At 41.8% G+C, this 20,471-nt stretch overlaps 1 protein-coding gene across 6 annotated transcripts in view; it reads left to right on the plus strand.

Moving 5' to 3' along the window:
• Positions 1–20,471, plus strand: part of OSBPL1A (oxysterol binding protein like 1A) — a 226,604-nt gene that overhangs the window by 200,534 nt on the left and 5,599 nt on the right. For all 6 annotated transcript variants that reach the window (XM_029921355.1, XM_029921356.1, XM_029921357.1 and 3 more), the window contains 8 exons: positions 8,249–8,383; positions 9,581–9,678; positions 10,550–10,732; positions 14,742–14,849; positions 15,952–16,041; positions 16,257–16,383; positions 18,995–19,111; positions 19,655–19,778. In XM_029921355.1, coding sequence (XP_029777215.1) covers positions 8,249–8,383; positions 9,581–9,678; positions 10,550–10,732; positions 14,742–14,849; positions 15,952–16,041; positions 16,257–16,383; positions 18,995–19,111; positions 19,655–19,778 — 982 coding nt within the window. The remainder of the gene's footprint in view (positions 1–8,248; positions 8,384–9,580; positions 9,679–10,549; positions 10,733–14,741; positions 14,850–15,951; positions 16,042–16,256; positions 16,384–18,994; positions 19,112–19,654; positions 19,779–20,471) is intronic.

Consider the following 20,471-nt stretch of genomic DNA (forward strand, 5'->3'; position numbering starts at 1 on the left):
AGGGTGAGGCTGTTGTTATGGTAGACTGGATTTATGTGTGTATGTTCTATGGAATCTTTTCCTTCCTTTGTACTCTGTCTCTGTTATTTGGCCTAGATGTGTGCCTTTTCATTTCTCTGAGTGCTTACATTCTGAGTTAACTAAAAGAAGTAGGAAGATGTTTAAATTATTCTAGATTACAACATTGGATTTAAAGAAGCTTATTTAGAAGTTTAGAAGCTTTTCAAATGATTAAAAATAATCTACTCATTGAATTAATGATAAAACCATGTCCTTTGTGTCATGGTCTCGAAGTTTACACCACACTCAGTTTCATTGACTCACAAACTGCCATGAAGTCTAGCCAGTCGGTGTTGAGAGGCCAGTGGCCAGCAGACCCTGAAGGGTCCCGTCCTTGCCTGTGTATTTCCTTGGGGGCTGCATGTGAAGAGGTGAGCATACCCCACATTGCTTTAGGGATGGAAGATGAAGCCCCCGGGCCAGGATTCTCATCTGATCTGCCGTAATTAGGGACAGGCTAAAATGCTGGCACCTCCAGCACATCTCTTCCCTCTAGGACTATTTTGTAGTCCTTTTAGTACTTTCTGAGGGGAAAAAAATACAGATTCAAACTTTGAGGTAAAGTTCTTCATTGCTGTAATGACTAAATCTCATCCCGATGTTGTACACAAAAAAGTGAAATGTCGAGATCAAGAACGGCACAGCGTGGGTCACATGCTAGCCAAGGGGTGGGGCTCGGTGGAGTCGTCCCCTCAGGGAACTCCTGTCATGGTGACTGGATGGAGCAGCGGCCAGCAGAAAGCCTTAGAGCGGGACTGCAGCCGGCGCCCCGACTGGGGCTCCAAGGGGAGCAGGGGTCCTTTCCTCTCCCCCACGCCCCCGCCCCCTGCACCCTTTAGAGTCAGCGCATGGAAGCCAGGCTGCCTTCTGAACAGCTTCACTACAGCTCAGGTGAGCGGGCCAAGCCCCCAAGGCCCCCTTGCCGCCCTGCATCCCAGAGGACCTGGCGCTCTTGCATGTGTTCTCCATGGTCACAGCTCACGTTTATTGCTCACTTCATGTTTGCCTGGTGCTCTTCCAAGTGTCACAGATGAATTAACCTAATCTTTCCAAGCCCTGTGAGGTATACAGTGAAATCCCCATCTGGGGAGAGGTGAGGGACTTAACTTGTGGTGACACAAATATTAGGTAGCAAAGGGACTTTGATCTCAGAGCCCATTTCTTTTTGTTTGTTTTTCTAACTGTGGTAAAACACACAGCATAAACTATTCTATCTTAATGATTTGTAAGCGGGCAGTTCGGCAGCATCCGTGCGTTCACCGTTTCGTCCTGCAGAACTGACTTTGTAACCATTAATCAGTAACTCCCAGGCCCTGCCCCTAGCCCCTGGTAGCCACCATGCTGCTTTCTGTTCAGAACCCACTTTCTCAGCCACCTCACTGTCCCTGGAACTTCGGACTGGACTAACCTGAGCACGTCTGTCATTGTTCTTTTTCCCATATGCTGCTTAGACTTCGTTTTTCTCTTACCCGTGTTACAATGAGCATAATGTCCGTGCATGTGTTTTAAGGCAGTCCTGTGTCTATGGCGCAAGGTTGTTAGCTTCCTTCAGTCAAGTCAAAAGTATCAGGTTTTAAAATAAATCTCTTGTTTTGCTCTTGATGAAAAGAGCAGTACATGTTCATGTTAGGAAACTCAGAAAACACAGAAAAGCATAAATAAGATAATTAAGATTACCTGTACTACCAACTCCTAGAGGCAACAGCTGTTAACTTTTTGGTGCTCCTAGTATTTGTTACTATGTCTATAAAACATATTTTTGGACATGTTGACTTGTAGCCTAGACATTTGCCATGTAAACTATTGTGTATCATTAAAAAGAGGGCTTGACTTCAAGGAGCTTGTATTCCAGTGAAAGAGTTAGCAAAGCCTAGTGCGTTGTGATAAATGCCTGGATAGGCATAAAGTCCGTGAGCGTGGGACTGTAGAGGAGCATAGAGGGTAGGGGCACATGCAGTGTACCCTTCTCTCTCTGGGGTGATGAAGACGCAGGCGGAGTATGAGATCTTATCCCTCCCTTCAGGAACTGTATTACTGTAGAGTTACAGCAAGACGAGCTGACAAAGCAGTACGCAAGCCAGTACATGACCAAGGGCTCAATTGTGAGATACAGATTCTGGTACTCCGGGAGTTAGAGGAAGCCAAAATCGATGAGAACTAGAACGGCTGAGAAGTAGAGGCTTGAGCTGGGCCTTCAAATACGGGTAGGATCTGTAAGAGGTAAGGGAAGAGAGCAGGGCATCTCGGGTCAGAACTGGCTCTACCAAGTCTTCTAACCCAGTGCCTAAAACAGTGCCTGGCACCTAGTAGATGATAAATTAAATTTCTTCAGAAGATATTTTGAAAAAAAGATGTATTTCTAATATGTATTCTATACTACACGTTGTCTGTAGAAGGGATGGGGTTTTGGGGGTATAGTTAACAACGTTATAAGGTATTTAAAGTCTACATCAAGATGACTGCATATGTTGTGTATTGTGAAAGAATTCCCCTTGAGTTAATTTAACACATCAGTCACCTCACATACACACCTCATCTCACATTGTGTGTGAAAACATTTAAATTATACTCCCTTAGCAAATTTCATTTATGCAAAAACAGTGTTATCAACTATAGTCACCATGTTATACATTAGATCTTTCCATCTTACTCGTCTTATAATTAAAGTTTGCACTCTTTTACCCGTCTCTCCCATATTCCCCACCTGCAGCCTCTGGCAACTACCTCCTACTATGTTTCTATGAGTTTGTTATTGTGTTGTTATTGTTGTTATTGTTGATAGTTTCTACATGTCAGTGATACTATGGAATATTTGCCTTTCTCTGTCCGGCTTATTTCACTAGCATAAGGCCCTCCAGGTTCATCCACGCTGTCACAGATGGCAGGACTATTTTCTTTTGTAAGGCCAAATAATACTCCTGTGTGTGTATCTCATTTTCTTGACCCAGTCATCACATTTTCTTGACTCATTTATCTGTTGATGGACACTTAGGTTATTTCCATACTGACTATTATAAATAATGCTCTGATGAACATGTGGGTGCAGATGTCTTTTCAAGTTAGTGTTCCCACTTCTTTGGGTGAATATCCAGAAGTGGAACTGCTGAATCATAGGGCAGGCCTATTTTTAATTCCTTAAGAAACTTCCATTGTGCTTTGCAGTGTCTGTACCATGTCCCGTTCCCCCGGTGGGGCACAAGGGCTCCCCTTTCTCCACATTATTGCCAGCCATTCCTCTCGTATATAAAACCCATCCTAACAGGTATGAGGTGATAATCTCATTGTAGTTTTGACCTATGTTTCCCTGATGATTAGTGATATTGAGCATCTTTACCTTTTGGCCATTTGGATGTCATCCTTGGGAAAATGTCTACTAATTTTCTCTGCCGATTTTTAAAATTTTTTTTTCTATTAAGTTGTAAGAGTTTTTTAATATGTATCATGGATCTTAATCTCTTATCAGATTCATGATTTGCAAGTATTGTCTCCCACCCTCTAGGTTGCATTTCATTTTGTTGGTTTTCTTTGCTCTCCAGAAGCTTCCAGTTTGATAAGGTCCCTGTTACTTTTGCTTTTGAAGTCAGATTTTTATTTTTTTTTTATTTTTTTAATTTTTTTTTAATGTTTTATTTATTTTTGATACAGAGAGACAGAGCATGAGAGGGGGAGGGGTAGAGAGAGGAAACACAGAACCGGAAGCAGGCTCCAGGCTCTGAGCCAGCTGTCAGCACAGAGCCTGACACGGGGCTCGAACCCACAAACATGAGATCTGACCTGAGCTGAAGTCGGAGGCTTAACCGACTGAGCCACCCAGGCGCCCCTGAAGTCAGATTTTTAAAAAATCATTACAAGACTTACGACAAGGAGCTTATCCCTTGTGTTTTTATCTAGGGGTTATATGGTTACAGTTCTTACATTAAAATCTTTAATCTGTTTTGAGTTGATTATTGTGAATGGTGTAAGATAGTGGCCTGGTGTTGTTCTTCTGAAAATGGCTGGTCCAGTTTTCCTAGCACCATCTGTTGAGGAAACTGTCCTTGCCCCCATTGTATATTCTTGGCTCCTTTGTTGAAAATGAACCATATATGTATGGGTGTATTTCTGGGCTCTTTGTTCCACTTACCTGTGTGTCCAGGCTTGTGCCACCACTATACTGTGTCATTTACTATAGCTTTGTAATACTGTGTGAAATCAGGAAGCATGATGTTAGCTGTGGGCTTGTCATATATGGCCTTTATTAGGTTGAGATATGTTCCCCACTGTACCCATGAAAGGATGTTGAATTTTGTCATGCATTTTTTGCATCTAATGAGGTGATTGTGTGATTTTAATCATTCATTTTGTTAGTGTGGTGGATCACGTTTATTGATTTGTGGTGTTGAATCACCCTCCATCCCCGGAGTAAATCCCACTTGATCCTGGTGTGTCAGGTGTTTATAAAGTACTTTTGAATTTGGTTTGCTAATGTTTTGTTGAGGTATTTGCATTCATGCTCATAAGATACACATTCATTTTAGTGTCCTTGACTGATTCAGGATCAGGTTAATGCTAACTTTGGAAAATGTGTTGGAAGTGTTCCCTCTGCAATTTTTTTGAAAGAGTTGGAGAAGTACAGTCTGGCAGAATTGACCAATGAAGCCACATGGTCCTGAACATTTGTTTGTTGGCAGGTTTCTGATTACTGTTTCAATCTCCTTATTGATAATTTGTTCAGATTTTCTTTTTTGTGAAATCAATCTTTGTAGGTTATGTATTTCTGGGAATTTATCCATTTCTTTTAGGATTTCCAATTTGTTGGTGTGTAATTGCTCCAGTAGTTTATGAGCCTATGTATTTCTTCCATGTAGTTGACATACAGTGTTGCATTGGTTTCAGGTATGCAGGTGGTGATTCACCGAGTCTACACATCATGCTGTGCTCACCACAAGCGTAGCTACCACCTCTCACCATATATTACGTATGAGTACATTCCCTGTACTGTGCCTTCTTTCCCAATGACTTATTTATTCCATAACTGGAAGCGTCTGTCTCCTTCACCCATTTTGTCCACATGATCCTATTTTTATGGTATCAATTGTAATGTCTCTCCTTTTATTTATAATTTTATTTATTTGAATCATTTCCCTTTTCTATTGTCTTTTTAGTTCCTGTTTCATTTATTCCCTTCTGATCTTTGTTACATCTTTTCTTCTAGTACCCTTGGCCTTAATTTGTTCTTTTTCTAGTTCCTTGGAGTCAAGTAAGTTAAATAAGGTTAGGCTTTTTATGTCAAATCTTTCTTATTTCTTAATGTAGGCATTTATTGCCATGAACTTCCCTCTTAGAATTGTTTTTGCTGAATCCCATCAGCTTTGGCATGTTGTAGTTTCATTTTCTTTGGTCTCAAGATATTTCTTGATTTTCTCTTTGAATTTGGTTCTTTGACCCATTAGTTATTCAGTAGTATGTTTTAAGTCTTACATATTTGTGAATTTTTTTTTCTTATAATTAATATTTTTCTTCTTTTTAAAGTTTTTCTTATTTAAGTGATCTCTACACCCATGTGGGGCTCAAGCCCATGACCCCTGTATTGAAGCACATGCTCTTCCAACTGAGCTGGCCAGGCACCTCTCTTGTAATTCATTTCTAATTTCATACTCTTTTGGCTCAAAAAGTTGCCTGATATCAATTGCATCTTCTTAAATTTATCAAGACCTATGGGGCGCCTGGGTGGCTCAGTTGGTTAGGTGGTCGACTTCAGCTCAGGTCATGATCTTGCAGCTCATAGGTTCGAGCCCCACATCAGGCTCTGTACTGACAGCTCAGAGCCTGGAGCCTGCTTCAGATTCTGTGTCTCCCTCTCTCTCTGCCTGTTCCTCCCCCCCACATTCGTACTCTGTCGCTCAAAAATGAATGAACATTTTAAAATAATTTATTAAGACCTGTTCTGTGCCTAATATATAATCTGTCCTGGAGAATGTTTTGTGTGCATTTGAGAAGAGTATGTAATTGCTGCTGTTCGGTGGAATGTTCTATATACATCTGGGGAATCTGTCTGACCTAACATGTCATTTAAGTCCATTGTTTCTTTTTTGATCATCTGTCTAGATGATCTCTCCATTGTCAAATGTAGAGCACTGGAGTCCTCTTACTTTTTTTTTTTTTTAATGTTTTTTATGTCTTTTATTTATTTTTGAGAGAGAGAGAGACAGTGCAAGCAGGGGAGGGTCAGAGAGAAAGGGAGACACAGAATCTGAAGCAGACTCCAGGCTCTGAGCTATCTGTCAGCACAGAACCTGACACGGGGCTCGAACCTACGAACCGTGAGATCATGACCCGAGCTGAAGCCGGACGCTTAACCGACTGAGCCACCCAGGCACCCCGTCCCCTTACTTTCAACATGCTGTGTAATTACATAGCAGTGTATCCCAATCAGTTGATGGTGCCTTTTTTCTAAGGAAAGGAGCATTTTCATGTTTTTACTTCAAGAGTTATGAATTTTCATGTTTTTACTTCGTTATGAATGTTTTATTTATTTATTTTTTATTTATTTTTTAATGGTTATTTATTTTGAGAGAGCACGTGAGCAGGAAAGGGGCAGAGAGAGGGAGACACAGAATCTGAAGTAGGCTCCAGGCTTTGAGCTGTCAGCAAAGAGCCTGACATGGGGCTTGAACTCATGAGCTGTGAGATTATGACCTGAACTGAAGTTGGACGCTCAACCGACTGAGCCACCCAGGTGCCCCTGTGGTTTGTTTTAAAGAAAGAAAACAAGGAAGTTATTTTTAAGTAGAAGAAAGAGAGCTTGAGACATGTCATTTGAGATGAACTTTGGTAGTCCCAGTTTTCTGATGGGGGCTCTCTCAGTGACTTTCTGGATTTAACGAGTTCTCCAAGTGTATATAGTGCAGTCTTCTTTTCTTTATCCCTTTCTAGGTTCCTATTCTCCCTTGTCTCCCCAGTGAGACAGCAATGAACTTACCACTTGTGTTAATTAGGTTGAGCTGCTACGTGTCTGTTCTGCAGTATTTTATGGTAATGAATGAGCTTAATGTTTCTAATGCACTCCAGTTATAGTCTTGTGGAAGTTATATTACTTTTAATTATACAGATTAGTAAGAATATGGATGTTGGGGGAGTGGGCAGTCATAGCTAAGGCAGGTGGCATTCAACTTGGATGGTGTCTTGGGAATGTTCACCTGACCATGTAGCTTTAGTCAGTAAACTTTATGAAAGACCGGATTTCCAAAGGAAACATAACTAAGGGTAGGTGAAGGGTTGGGAAGAAGATCATCTGAATATTCTAGAGAATATCAAGATGAATATTTTACCTAATGAATATTTTAGAGACCCAATGATGCTGTTGTTTGCTGGCAGGATTAGGGTACACAGAGTTGAAAATTCAAGTCAGAGACACCCCCAACCCCCTGCCCAGTCATCAGATTATTTTTGGAAGTCTACTGTGATTGTGTCATTCTAGCAGACAGAATTTAAAACCTATTCTGTAAAATGTACAGTAGCCTTCTAGTACCTAGTCCACAAAGTATAATAGATTTGCTTGCTCAGGAAACCTCAGTGTTGTTCAAAAAACAGTCTGAAATTTCTCTTGGAAAATTACAACAAAAATGGTATATCATTGGTCGTTAGCTCACTATGAAGATTTTTTTATTTTTGGGGTCTCATCACCTTTGTATCCCATTTCCTAATTTTTTTTAAGTTTATTTATTTTGAGAGAGAGAGAAAGAGAGAGAATGAGCAGGGGTGGGGCACAGAAAGAGAGAGAATCCCAAGCAGACTCTGTGTTGTCAGCGCATAGCCTGATGCAGGGCTCAATCTCACTAAGATCATGACCTGAGCCAAAATCTAGAGTCAGACGTTTAACAGACTGAGCCACCCAGACACCCCCCATTTCCTAATTCGAATCTAAGGCAGATTTATTAATAGTTGTTATCTAATGCTCACCTGATCATGAGCTCCTTGAAGCGAAGGAGAATGTCTGGAGAGTCTTTGTATTTCCTTCAAGGTCTAGAACAAAATACTCCATATTGCCCTCTGGGAAAGATTTGTGAAAGTGAACTGATGCTAATTCAATTTCATGGGCTGTGATTTTCTGTTACTTCCTTCCCAGGAAGCATGTGAGGTAAAGATACCAGCAGGTAAGTTTGCCATGTATATTGGACATTACCATTTCCATTTTCTTGTTAAATAGGAACTATCCAAGATCACCATGCCAGTTATATTTAACGAGCCTTTGAGCTTCCTACAACGACTCACGGAATACATGGAACACACGTACCTCATCCACAAGGCCAGCTCATTCTCTGATTCTGTGGAAAGGATGCAGGTATGTGTCAAACAAGCACAGAGAGTTTAAATCTCAGAGACTTCTGTGCAACTCCACCCCCAAACACATACACAAAATTCATGTTCAGTCCAATGAAAGGTTGGGAAATGTTATTAAAACAGAGTATTTGGAGTGTCCTCTGCATTCCTTCCCCTGCCATCCTCCGGCCAGAGTGCCACCATAGTGGGAAGACGAGTGACAATTGGAAGAAAGGCAGAAGGTGGCTCATAAGCAAATATGATGATGGTGAGCTGTTTTTGAGTCCTCATTTTATTTTATTTTTTAAATTTTTTTAACTTTTTTTTTTTTTTTTGGGAGAGACAGATCATGAACGGGGGAGGGGAGAGACAAGGGGACACACAGAATCAGAAGCAGGCTCTAGCCTCTGAGCTGCCAGCACAGAGCCCAGCGCAGGGCTTGAACCCACAAACTGTGAGATCATGACCTGAGCCGAAGTCAGATGCTCAACTGACTGAGCCACCCAGGCGCCCCTCCAAGTCCTCATTTTAGCAAGTAGTGTGGTGTTGGGAGAAACAGCTCAACTTTTCTTCTTTCACACTTAAGAATATTTCCAAGAAGGAATGAACACACACATATATGTATATTTATGCTTATGTGTGTAATTAACATACATACTATTCTAGGGTAAAAGATACCAAGGAATCGCACTTTGCGATTTTGTTTTGGACAGAAGATGCTCATGTGATGTGTGTACATGGATTAGTTACAGGCAGAGCAGAGCAGACACATTATTCTCCAGACAAAGTAATAGCATTCTAAATGGAATCTTTCTGTTCTTTTATTTCTATGGATCAGCTTTTCCCAATCTCATGGGACTTGATACCAGTATGTTCAGTTTTATCTCTTTTTCCCTACCCTAAAGTTGTACTTTTTAGAAATTTTAAGGGAATTAAAAGTAATTCTGGGTTTGAGAATTTTTTAAAAGTTCTTAAGTGAATTTGTAGCACTCAGGGTGTTATAAAAAGCATGGCTCGGAATGACTATAACAAGAGGCTCAGTAATTTTCATTTTGAGTACCCACACTTGCATATTAAGTTGCTAGAGCCATATTAAAAATCCAAAGTAATTAAACTCCTCAAAATAATTTTGTAATTATTGTCTTCAGCAAAATTTCTGTTCCTTAAAGAATGGGGAGCGAGTGAGGCTATTTTTAACTTGTAACGCTCTGTTCCACAGTGTGTGGCTGCATTTGCTGTGTCTGCGGTTGCTTCTCAGTGGGAGCGCACTGGAAAGCCTTTCAACCCGCTTCTGGGAGAGACTTACGAATTAGTTCGGTACAGATCTTCCTTTCACTTTTTGAGATGGGTAGTTGATTTTGCATGACACGTGTAGCTTTTTAGATGAAGAGGAAAAAACTTTTTTTTTTTTTTAACATTGCTAACATTTTGCATTACTGGAACAAGTTAACAATTTTAATGTTTGTTTCTATCGTAGGGACTGTCAGAAATGAGTAAACATTCATAAAATGCACCATTATAAAAGTAATTAAGGGATTTCAGTATTTCTGATCATGTGGGATTATTCTTTTCTCCTTATGTAGATTGTATGATTAGAGGTTTTTAAGTTGGCATAAAGGCAGTGACACATCTATAGATGCACTTCTGTTTGCTTTTTTACCCACAATTAAGGAATTCGTTTGGCTTTAGGTTTCTCAGTCTTCCTTTATTTTCTGCACAAGTTTTGATACTTCTTATTTAATTTTTTTTATTTAATTTTTTGTTAATGTTCATTGACTTTTGAGAGATACAGAGTGTAAGCAGGGGAGGGGCAGAGAGAGAGGGAGACACAATCCAAAGCCAGCTCCAGGCTCTGAGCTGTCAGCATAGACCCCGATGCGGGGCTCAAACCCACAAACCACATGATCATGCCCCAAGCTGAAGTTGGATGCTCACTGAACTGAGCCACCCAGGTGCCCCAGTACCATTTATTTTCTAAATGTTTGAAACTGTGGGTTTAAATTTACATGACTAGTATTGCCAATTCATGCAGGTTACCCAAAGTCATGTGTGTGTTTTTTAATATGTTCAAGTAGGTAGAATCTGTTTCTTTAATACTTTAAAGCCTTTGACTGAAACAACAATAATGTACATATTACATTGATAAGAGTTAATTACGATGTTGCTTTTTTTCTTTTTAAATCTCAAGAGATGACCTTGGTTTCAGACTCATCTCGGAGCAGGTCAGCCATCACCCACCCATTAGTGCATTTCATGCTGAAGGATTGAACAACGATTTCATCTTTCATGGCTCAATCTACCCCAAACTGAAGTTCTGGGGCAAGAGTGTAGAAGCAGAACCCAAAGGAACCATCACTTTGGAGCTCCTTGAGTGAGTTGGAATTAAGCCATTAAACTCTTTTCTTATCTGTCTGCTCTTACCCACAGCCCTGACAGTGTTGTTCTAAAGCTGGAGAAAAAGAAATCACTTTTAAACAGTGTAAATTACCTACTTTCTGTAAAAGAATTGAGAAGCAGCCATTGTTTTTCAATCTAGGTATATATAAAAAGTTTAACTTAATGTTTGGATCTATTTTAAGATAGAATAGAATCAATTATTCCATAATAGTTCTTTTTTTAAATTTTTTAATATTTATTTATTTTTGAGAGAGACAGAGTGTGAGCGGGGGAGGGAGACACAGAATCCAAAGCAGGCTCCAGGCTCTGAGCTGTCAGCACGGAGCCCGATGCACATCTCAAACTAACAAACTATGAGATCGTGGCCTGAGCCAGTCAGACGCTTGACTGACTGAGCCACCCAGGTGCCCCTGGTTATTCCATGATTGTTCTTAAGGAAGATGCTTTCTGTACATCAGTGCAATATTTTCTTTATCCACCTTTCAAAATGAATGGATAAAGAAGGTGTGGAATATGTATACAATGAAGTACTACTCGATGATGTTGCCATTTGCAACAACGTGGATGGAACTAGAATGGATTATGCTAAGTGAAATAAGTCAGAGAAGGACAAGTATATGATTTCACTCATATGTGGAATCTAAGAGACAAAACCGATGAGTATGGGGGAATGGGAAGGAAATAAGATAAAATCACAGAAATAGAAGTATGTCTGGAAATTTTAATACTGACAATTTCAGTAACAAATAGAAAAACTAGGATAGAGCTAAACAGAATGAAGCTGATAAAGTATGAGCAGGATCTGTATGCTGAATACTGCACAATACTGATGAAAACAAAGAATATCTGAGTAATGGAAGACATACTGTGTTTCAGTATATTTGGAAGCCTTAATATAGTTAAGATGTCCATTCTTTCCTAATTGATCAATTAACAGTATGTATTAACAATCCAAATAATGAGTCCCAGGATGATTTTTTTTGGTATAGAGAAGTTGATTCTAAAATTTTAGTATGGAGAGGCAAATGAAAAAAGAATAGTCAAAACAATTTCGAAAAGGAAGAATAGAATCGATGGCTTCCATTTCCTATTTTAAGACTTAACTCTTAAATTCAAGATCAAGAAAATGTGGTATCGGCAAAAGGGTAGACACGTACATCATTGGAATAGGGAAGAGAATGGAGAAATTGACCTATAGAAGTATGGTCAATTGCTTGGTAACAAAGTTGCAAACACAGATCAGCTAAGGACAGTCCTTTCTGCAAACGGTGTAGGAACAATCTGACGCGCACATTTAAAAAATGAATCTCAATTCCAACTCCCACCTTATCCAAGAATGAGCTCAAAATAGATCACAGATTAAAATGTACCATCTAAAGATTTTGGAAGAAAACAATCTTTATGGTTTTGGATTAGGCAACAACCTCTTAGAGGTACATGCCAAAGTACAATCCAGAAAAGACAAAATTGCTAAATTAAATTTTTATCAAAATAAAAAACTTTTGCTTTTTGAAAAATATGCTTCAGAAAATGGAGATGCTGTAGATGGATAAACATTATTTGCAAATCCTATATCCAACAAAGGACTTGTATCCAGAATATATAAAGAATTTTCAAAACTCTGCACTAAGAAAATAGAGTAACTTATTAAGAAACTGAGCAAACAACATGAAGAGATACTTCACCCAAAGATATATAGACATGGCAGATAAACACATGAAGAGATCTCAATTGCAGTAGTCATTAGAGAAATACAAAATTATAAGGACGGTGCCATACTACTATACAGCTATTAGAATGGCTAAAATCAAAAATTTTAAAACAGAGAATACTGACTGCTAACAAGGATGTAGCATAACTAGAAATATCGTTGGTGGGAACATAAATGGTAGGGTCAACCTGGAGAGCGGTGAGGCAGTTTCTTCACAGGTTAACTGTAGGTTGACCATACAGCTCAGCAGGCCCCTCCTAAGCATTTATCTAGAGGATGAAAATTTGTTTTCACAAAATCTTGCACACAAATATTTATAACAACAGTATTAATGATCATGAAAAACTGGAGGTTCCTCAAAAAGTTAAAAATAGAACTACCACCTGATCCAGTAATTGCACTACTAAGTATTTACCAGAATACAAAAACACAAACTGAAAAGGATACATGCACCCCGTGTGTGTTGTAGCATTCTGCACAATGCCAGATTGTGGAAGCAGCTCAAGTGTCCATCAGTAGACTAACAGATGAAGATATAGTGTATCTATCCAACCGAATATTAGGCAGCCATAAAAAAGAATGAAATTTTGCCAATTGCAAAAACATGGGTGGATCTAAGTGCAATAAGCTGGTCAGAGGAAGACAGCTTCCATATTATTTAATTCATATGCGGGATTTAAGAAACAAAACAAAGGAAGAAAAGAAACAAATCAGAAACCCAGACTCTTAACCTTAGAGGACAAACTGATGGTTACCAGAGGGGAGGTGGGTGGGAGCAGGGGGGAAACAGGTGAAGGGGGCTCAGGGTACACTTACAAGCACTGGGTGATGTGTGGAATTGTTGAATCACTGTGTTGTACACCTGAAACTAATATAATGCTGTATGTTCACAACACTGGAATTAAACTTTTAAAAACAGCAATAATAATTGCCAAAACCTACAAGCAAACCAAAGTCTTTCAGTGAGTGAATGGTTAACTTGTGGTACATCCATTCAGTGGAATATTACTCAGAAGTAACAAATTATTGATACATGGGATTTCAAATGCGTCACACTAATGAAGCCGATCCCCAAAAGTTGCATAATCTATCGTGTCCTGTATATGGCGTTTTGGGAAAGAGTGGAGAACAGATGCACTGTATAAGGCTGAGGGATGAATTAGGGATTCAGGGATTAGGGAGAGAGGAGACCTTGACTACACTGGCCGTATGCCTGAAATAGGGGGGCTGTGACTGAATTGTTCTATGTTCTGATTATGGTGGTTACAAAGGTCTGTACATGCATCCAAACTTCTAGAATGCTACGCCAACAAAAGTGAATTTTGCTGTTTGTAAGTGAAAAATACATGTAAAAAACACATGTATGAATGTATGAAGATGTAAAACAAATGTTTTCAAAAGGAAAGGATGTATAAAAGTGGTGCTTATTGATATCTGTAAGTTTTTCTCTTTGGTGAGCTGGAAGGTACTCTTTTGGGTGGTCCTGCATAGATCGTCATTTTTATTTTCCACCTCTAATTTTGTTTTTTATGTTTCCATCAAACTTTTGAATGCTTAAGTTGAGGACAGGCATACATAGGCGGTATTTCAGGCCCGATTCTAGATTACTGCAGTAAAGCAAGTCAGATGAATTTCTGGTTTCCCAGTGCATTTGGAACTTATGTGTGCTCTATATTATAGTCTATTTAAAGTGTACAATAGCATTATATCTAAAAAAAAAATCAAAATACATAACTCAATATCTTACTGCTAAAAATGCTAGCCATCATTTGAGCCTTCAGTGAATCATAATCACAGATCACCATAACATACATAGTAATAATGAAAAACTTTGAAATACTATAAGAATTACCAAAATGTGACCCAGAGCATGAAGTGAGCAAATGCTGTTGGAAACATTGTGTCAATAGACTCGCTCGATGCCTGGTCCCACAAACCTTCAGTTTGTTATTAAAAAAAAAAAAAAGAAAAGAATAAAAAGCCATAGTGTCTGCAAAGTACAATGAAACAAGATATACCTGGAAATGCATAGTTTATTTGGAGTTCAGTGAAAGTTTAGATTTTTCTCTTAAGCTTCTATATCCTATTAAGAAACAACAGTCGTGAGACAATAACCCATTTAATTGTGAGTTTACATCAGTAGAGGTTTTGAAATGTTAGAGCTTAGTTATCCAGCCGTCAGATTTGTTATCCTGAGTCATGCATTTGAGATGTTTTAAACGAAGTAACTGTTCTCATTTATTTTTCTGGGTTTTGGGGTTTTTGTTTTTAGACACAGTGAAGCATACACGTGGACAAATCCTACCTGCTGCGTACATAACATCATCGTGGGTAAACTCTGGATTGAGCAGTACGGCAACGTGGAAATCACCAACCACAAGTAAGACACTTTAGAGGGCTTATGTGTCCCCTCAGCTGTCATCGTCCGGGTCCAGTGGGGGCTTTGTTTTTTTCAAAAGCCCTAGTAGAGCCTCATGATAATTTAAGAACCAGGCAGTTTGTTTCTGACCAGGGAAGACTGGGTGAACTTTAAGCTTTTAAAGGTGAAATTTTACAGATGAAACTAATTTCATCCTCAACCCATTTTGTTTATAGTGCTTAGTTTGTATTATTTTCAGAGGAGGGGGGGTGGGAGGAGCAGGAAAGTTAAAAAGAGCTGGGTTGAGGAACGTCTGGGTGGCTCAGTTGGTTAAGCGTCCAGTTTTGGCTCTGGTCATGATCTCATGGTTCGTGGGTTCAAGCCCCGCATCAGGCTCTGTGCAGACAGCTAGCCCAGAGCCTGGAGCCTGCTTCAAATTCTGTGTCCCCCTCTCTCTCTGACCCTCCCCTGCTCGCGCTATCTCTCTGTCTCTCAAAAATAAATTTAAAAAATTTTTTTAATTAAAAAAAAAAGAGCTGGGTTCAAATCCTTCTTTGTGACCCTAGGCAAGTGTCTTACTCAGCTCAGGTGGCTCTAAGAGACCGCCACGCAGACCGGTGACTTAAACAGTAGAAATTTCATTTCTCACAGTTGTGGAGGCTAAGAAGTCCAAGATCAGGATGCTGACAGCCATGATGTCTGGTGGAGGTTCTCTCCCTGGTTCACAGGGACCACTTCCTTAGAGCCTCACATAGCGGATGCAGAGTTCATGTCTCATGTCTCTTAAAAGGGTACTAATTTCGTTCATGCGGACCCCACCCTAATGACTGAATTACCTCCAGATACCATCACTTTGGGAGTTAGGGCTTTAACCTGTGAATTTGGGGAGGCACAGATGAGACTGCATAGCAGCAGGTCTCTTGTTCTTTATGCACCTGCTTACCTTTTCTTACTGGTGGTTCCAGTACTAATTGGGGATTAGTCATAATAATCACTGTTTGGAGCCTGGCATGTGGTAGAATATCGGTAAACAGCAGCTGCTCTAGAAAGGTCACCTTCCTCATTATTCTCTACTGCTGCTTCCGTGGTGAATGGTCATCTGAGCCTAATGTCTTCTTCACAGGACTGGGGACAAATGTGTGTTGAATTTCAAGCCATGCGGCCTCTTTGGTAAGGAGTTACACAAAGTCGAAGGCTACATTCAAGATAAAAGGTAAAGTTCCATTTTGGTGTTGGATGGTATCGGTGTCAATATTAAAATCTGTCGTATCCTAGGAAACAATCATTTCAGTGAGTTGAAAATGTTTTCTTCTACAAAGACATGTCTGTTTCTTTAAAGAATCTGATTCATAAGCATCTTCAGGATAAGATTCAGTCACAGCAAAACGCTGGTTTAATTGTTGGCTGAATGTCAATGTCTCTTGACAGCAAGAAAAGGCTCTGTGCCCTCTATGGGAAGTGGACCGAATGTTTGTACAGTGTTGACCCTGCCACGTTTGATGCTTACAAAAAAAATGACAAGAAAAATACTGAAGAGAAGAAAAACAGCAAACAGGTAAACATCCTGGAAGGTGGTACCGAATGGATCGCTGGGCCCTTGAACTTGTACTAATCCCCTTGGAGGCAGCCTGTTAGTAGGTCTCAGTTTGACCTTTTTTTTTTTCGTTGCTTGGTGCTAATGCATGTACTTTTTCTCCTTGGATCTTCTTTGTTTGATTGGGGTAGAGTTGACAGATATTCCTGAATCTTTTTAATGAACAGCTAACCTGCCAGAGTAGCGACTATGGCATCACCTTCCATGGAGTAGGCGCGCGCCACTCTTGTAGCTGCCTGAGGTTGGGCGTGAGGCATCGGTGACTCGAATTCACATAGCTTTGGAGAGTGGGAGTTCATCTTGGGACAGATGTTCCTTTCCTTCTTCCCGTTCATGTGCATTAGAAGTTTAGATCAGGGGCGCCAGGGTGGCTCAGTCGGTCAAGTGTAGACTCTTGGTTTTATCTCAAGTTATGAGCTCACAGTTTGTGGGTTTGAGCGCCATATTGGGTTCAGTGATGGCTGCACGGAGCCTGCTTAGGATTGTCTCTCTACTTCTCTGTCTCTGACCCACTTGAGCACGCTTGCTCTCTCTCACTCTCTCAAAAAATAAAAAAAATGTTTTAAAAAGGAAGTTGAGATCAGTTAAATGTTTAAAATTTCCTCCAAAATCACTTGCTACATTTTCCTGCCGGTTAGCAGTTCAGTTTCCCTCTCTCCCGTGTCTAAACGACCGGAGTTAAGACCAACGCAGTTAATGGAGTCATTCCTCATTCACTTTTCTTCCTTATGAGACTGGTTATTTCCCACATGGGGGGCACACAGCTGCTTGTCCTGGGGGCCAAGGAGGCTCTCGTGTTCACTCCTGTCCTTTCCTCCAGGCAGAGGAGAGAGGGCTAAAGAAAGGGTGCACCTGCTTGGCCAGGAGAGACTGAGGACTGGTAACTGCCCGGGAGCTGGCGTGGTTCAGAGCACGAGCTCTGGGTGGGAACCCTCCCAGCAGGGACGAGTGGGCAGAGCCAGGTTTTGCACCTTCGCTCTGGCTTTTGTTTGTAAAATGGGGATAATATTAGTACCTGCCTTGTCAGGTGAGTTGACTGCTGGAAAGGGCCTGGGATAATACCTGCTCAGAGTAAAGACCACAAAATACTACCAGCCCCTCTGCTCAGGCACACGGGCACGCGGGGGCCCAGGGCACCAGCAAGCGGGCTCCCAGGCTCCCCTCGTGGGATTCTCAAGCTCATGAAAGTTAAGAAGCCCCAGTCTTTCTCAAAAATTGGCGTATTTTTTAGGAAATAAAACATTTTGACTCTTCTGTCTTTCCCTACATCCCCATGCACTGTTCTGCTCTCCTCGTCACACCTGCGTCCCGCCTGCCTTTCCTCCCTCTGGGAGGTGCACCGATGCTTCCCGCAGCTGCTGCAGGGCTGGTGGCCACCGCTCTGGCCCCTACGAGGCCGCCTGGCAGAGACAGGCTCGCCCATGCGCATGGCATCCACCCTCCTTTACAGAGCTGGGGTGGGGGGGGCCACGGACATTGGCAGCATCCCAGAAAGTGTCCCTCGTGTCCCATGAATCCTGCCAGTCTTTGTAGATCAGTGTCTGTGGAGAGAGATTACTGTCACTCCCTGGCGCCTCCTCGGCTTCCCCTTCCCCTGTGCACGGAGCTGCCCCAGGCTTCTGACGTCCCTGAGCACATTCAGGCGCCAGGACAAGTTTGTCGTCATCGGTGCTGTCCCCTCCCCGCTGCTGTTTTGTAAACCAGATGTTCACTGCAGTATCTTGGTGACAGTGTGACGCTGGGAGCATTACCTGACCTTCCAAAGGTGTGAAGTCCATGCAGCCACAGAGCTGTGGGCCTCCTGTGTCCTTACGGGTTTATTATGGAAGAATCAGCACCAAGAGAGCTTCCAGCACCATCTGCCCATGCAGGAGAGCCCGAGGAGTCGTTCATTCCCTCATTAGCCTGACTTCCTTTTAAATGATCAGTTTCCTGAATGCTTTTAGGATCCCTACTGGTTTGGTGTCCTTGATCCATTTAGTTAGGTGCCCCAAGAATTTAACCTTGTCTTATTCTCATAATGTTTCATAAATACTCCAGTGAGTTAGTTTGTCTTTAAAAAAAAAAAAGGTGGGGGGTGGGGGAGGTGGTGCCTGGGTGGCTCAGTGGGTTAAGCATCCAACTTCGGCTCAGATCAGGATCTCACAGTTCATGGGTTTGAGCCCCACATCAGGCTCTGTGCTGACAGCTCAGAGCCCAGAGCCTGCTACAGATTCTGTGTCTCCCACTCTCTCTCTGCCCCTCCCCAACTTGTGCTCTGTCTCTCTAAAAACTGAATAAACATAAAATAAAGGCTTGCAGAACATTGACACTACAGTAAAGAGTGTTGCTGGGGGAGGTCCTACTCGAGCACACACAGTGCCAGCTGGGACGGCACACAAACCTCAGGGGCCCCCGGCTGGTCAGCAGGGGTTAATGGGCTCCCTGCACTGCTGGTGGGCAAGCGGGGCCCAGTGCCCCTGCCCCCTGAGGCGCGCCTTGCAGGCCTGTGCAGGGAACCGTGGTTAGTTTATGATTTGTAAGTGTGCTGCGTTGCAGCGTTTTAATTTTGTCCATCGGTGGGCTCTCCTAGATGGGCACCTCTGAGGAGTCGGACGAAATGCCAATGCCAGATTCTGAAAGCGTGTTCGTGATCCCTGGAAGTGTTCTCCTGTGGCGAATAGCCCCGCGGCCTCCAAACTCTGCCCAGGTGAGACCAGGCCACCCCTGCCGGGGCCAGTCACCCAGTGCTCCTCAGGCGGCCCTCCGCCGGCTTCTGCCTGCCAGCTTCCATTGTCACCTGACACTCCACGGTCGTGCTGCCTGTCCCTTCTGGGGTCTGGCCGGGAAGATGTCGGGTGGCACTCTTGGGGATTCTTAAATGATTACTTAGGGGTGAGGCTGGCTCTCGTTGAATATGGGGTGATGCACATACTTCAGGGTTAAGCCCCCAGATCCAGCAAGTAATGATTTTAATGAAGTGAAAAGAATCTCGATGTTGCTTATAGTTGGACTTCAAGTTGACAGTGATAGAGATTAGTCACAGTGTTCAGCCTGCTCTGAGATTTCTTTGGGACAAACAGCTACAGGTGGTGCCAACTTCGGTGAAAATGCCGAAGACCAGTGCTCTGAGAAGGTGGGTCACCATTACCACAGACGCTGGTGTCATTGCCAAGTCCTTCTATCTTCAGGGGCTTTTGGGTTGCATTATGCCTTGGTACAAGTTAATTTGAACATTTTTGCTGCTTTTCAGATGTATAATTTTACCAGTTTTGCAATGGTCTTGAACGAAGTAGACAAGGAAATGGAGAGTGTGATTCCGAAGACAGACTGCAGGTTACGGCCTGACATCAGGGCCATGGAGAACGGAGAAATAGGTACCGAGCGTCTGGTGGTGGAGATTGATGGGTGTGGGGAGAGGGACGGCTGTGTGATCAGTAGCTTTATTGCGGAGGTACAAGCATTTCTAGTCTGAGAGAGCTAATTAAATTTCAGCATAAATTCAGTAGCTTTCATTTAAAATTTGGAAATCTGGGGGCGCCTGGGTGGCTCAGTCGGTTGTGCGTTTGGCTTTGGCTCAGGTCATGATCTCACGGTTCGTGGGTTTGAGCCCCATGTCAGGCTCTGTGCTGACAGCTAGCTCAGAGCCTGGAGCCTGCTTCAGATTCTGTGTCTCCCTCTCTCTGACCCTCCCCTGCTCGCGCTCTCTCAAAAATTAAAAAAAAAAACCTTAAAAAAAAATAAAACTTTGGAAATCTGAGGTAGACTTTAGTAGCTTAGATTCATTATTTCAGTGATCCTCCCTGACAATTTAATATTTTACATATGTCCAGAGGAATGTCGTAAATGTCAGAGGGGAAGTAGAGAAAATAATAGCATTGTTATTAGCTTTAAACTATATTCTGACTAATTATTTCACCAAGTGTTTGAGAACCTAAATAGTAACTCATGAGCCTCAAAGAAGAGTGAGGCCTTAATTGATTACAACAGTGTCACCTGATGTTAAATTTATTCTTATTCAGTGGTTCTCAGAAGGGCAGCAGTTTTCACCTCCCAGGAGACATGCAGCA

Source organism: Suricata suricatta, chromosome 14 (genome assembly GCF_006229205.1).
Source record: "Suricata suricatta isolate VVHF042 chromosome 14, meerkat_22Aug2017_6uvM2_HiC, whole genome shotgun sequence".
Taxonomy (NCBI): domain Eukaryota; kingdom Metazoa; phylum Chordata; class Mammalia; order Carnivora; family Herpestidae; genus Suricata; species Suricata suricatta.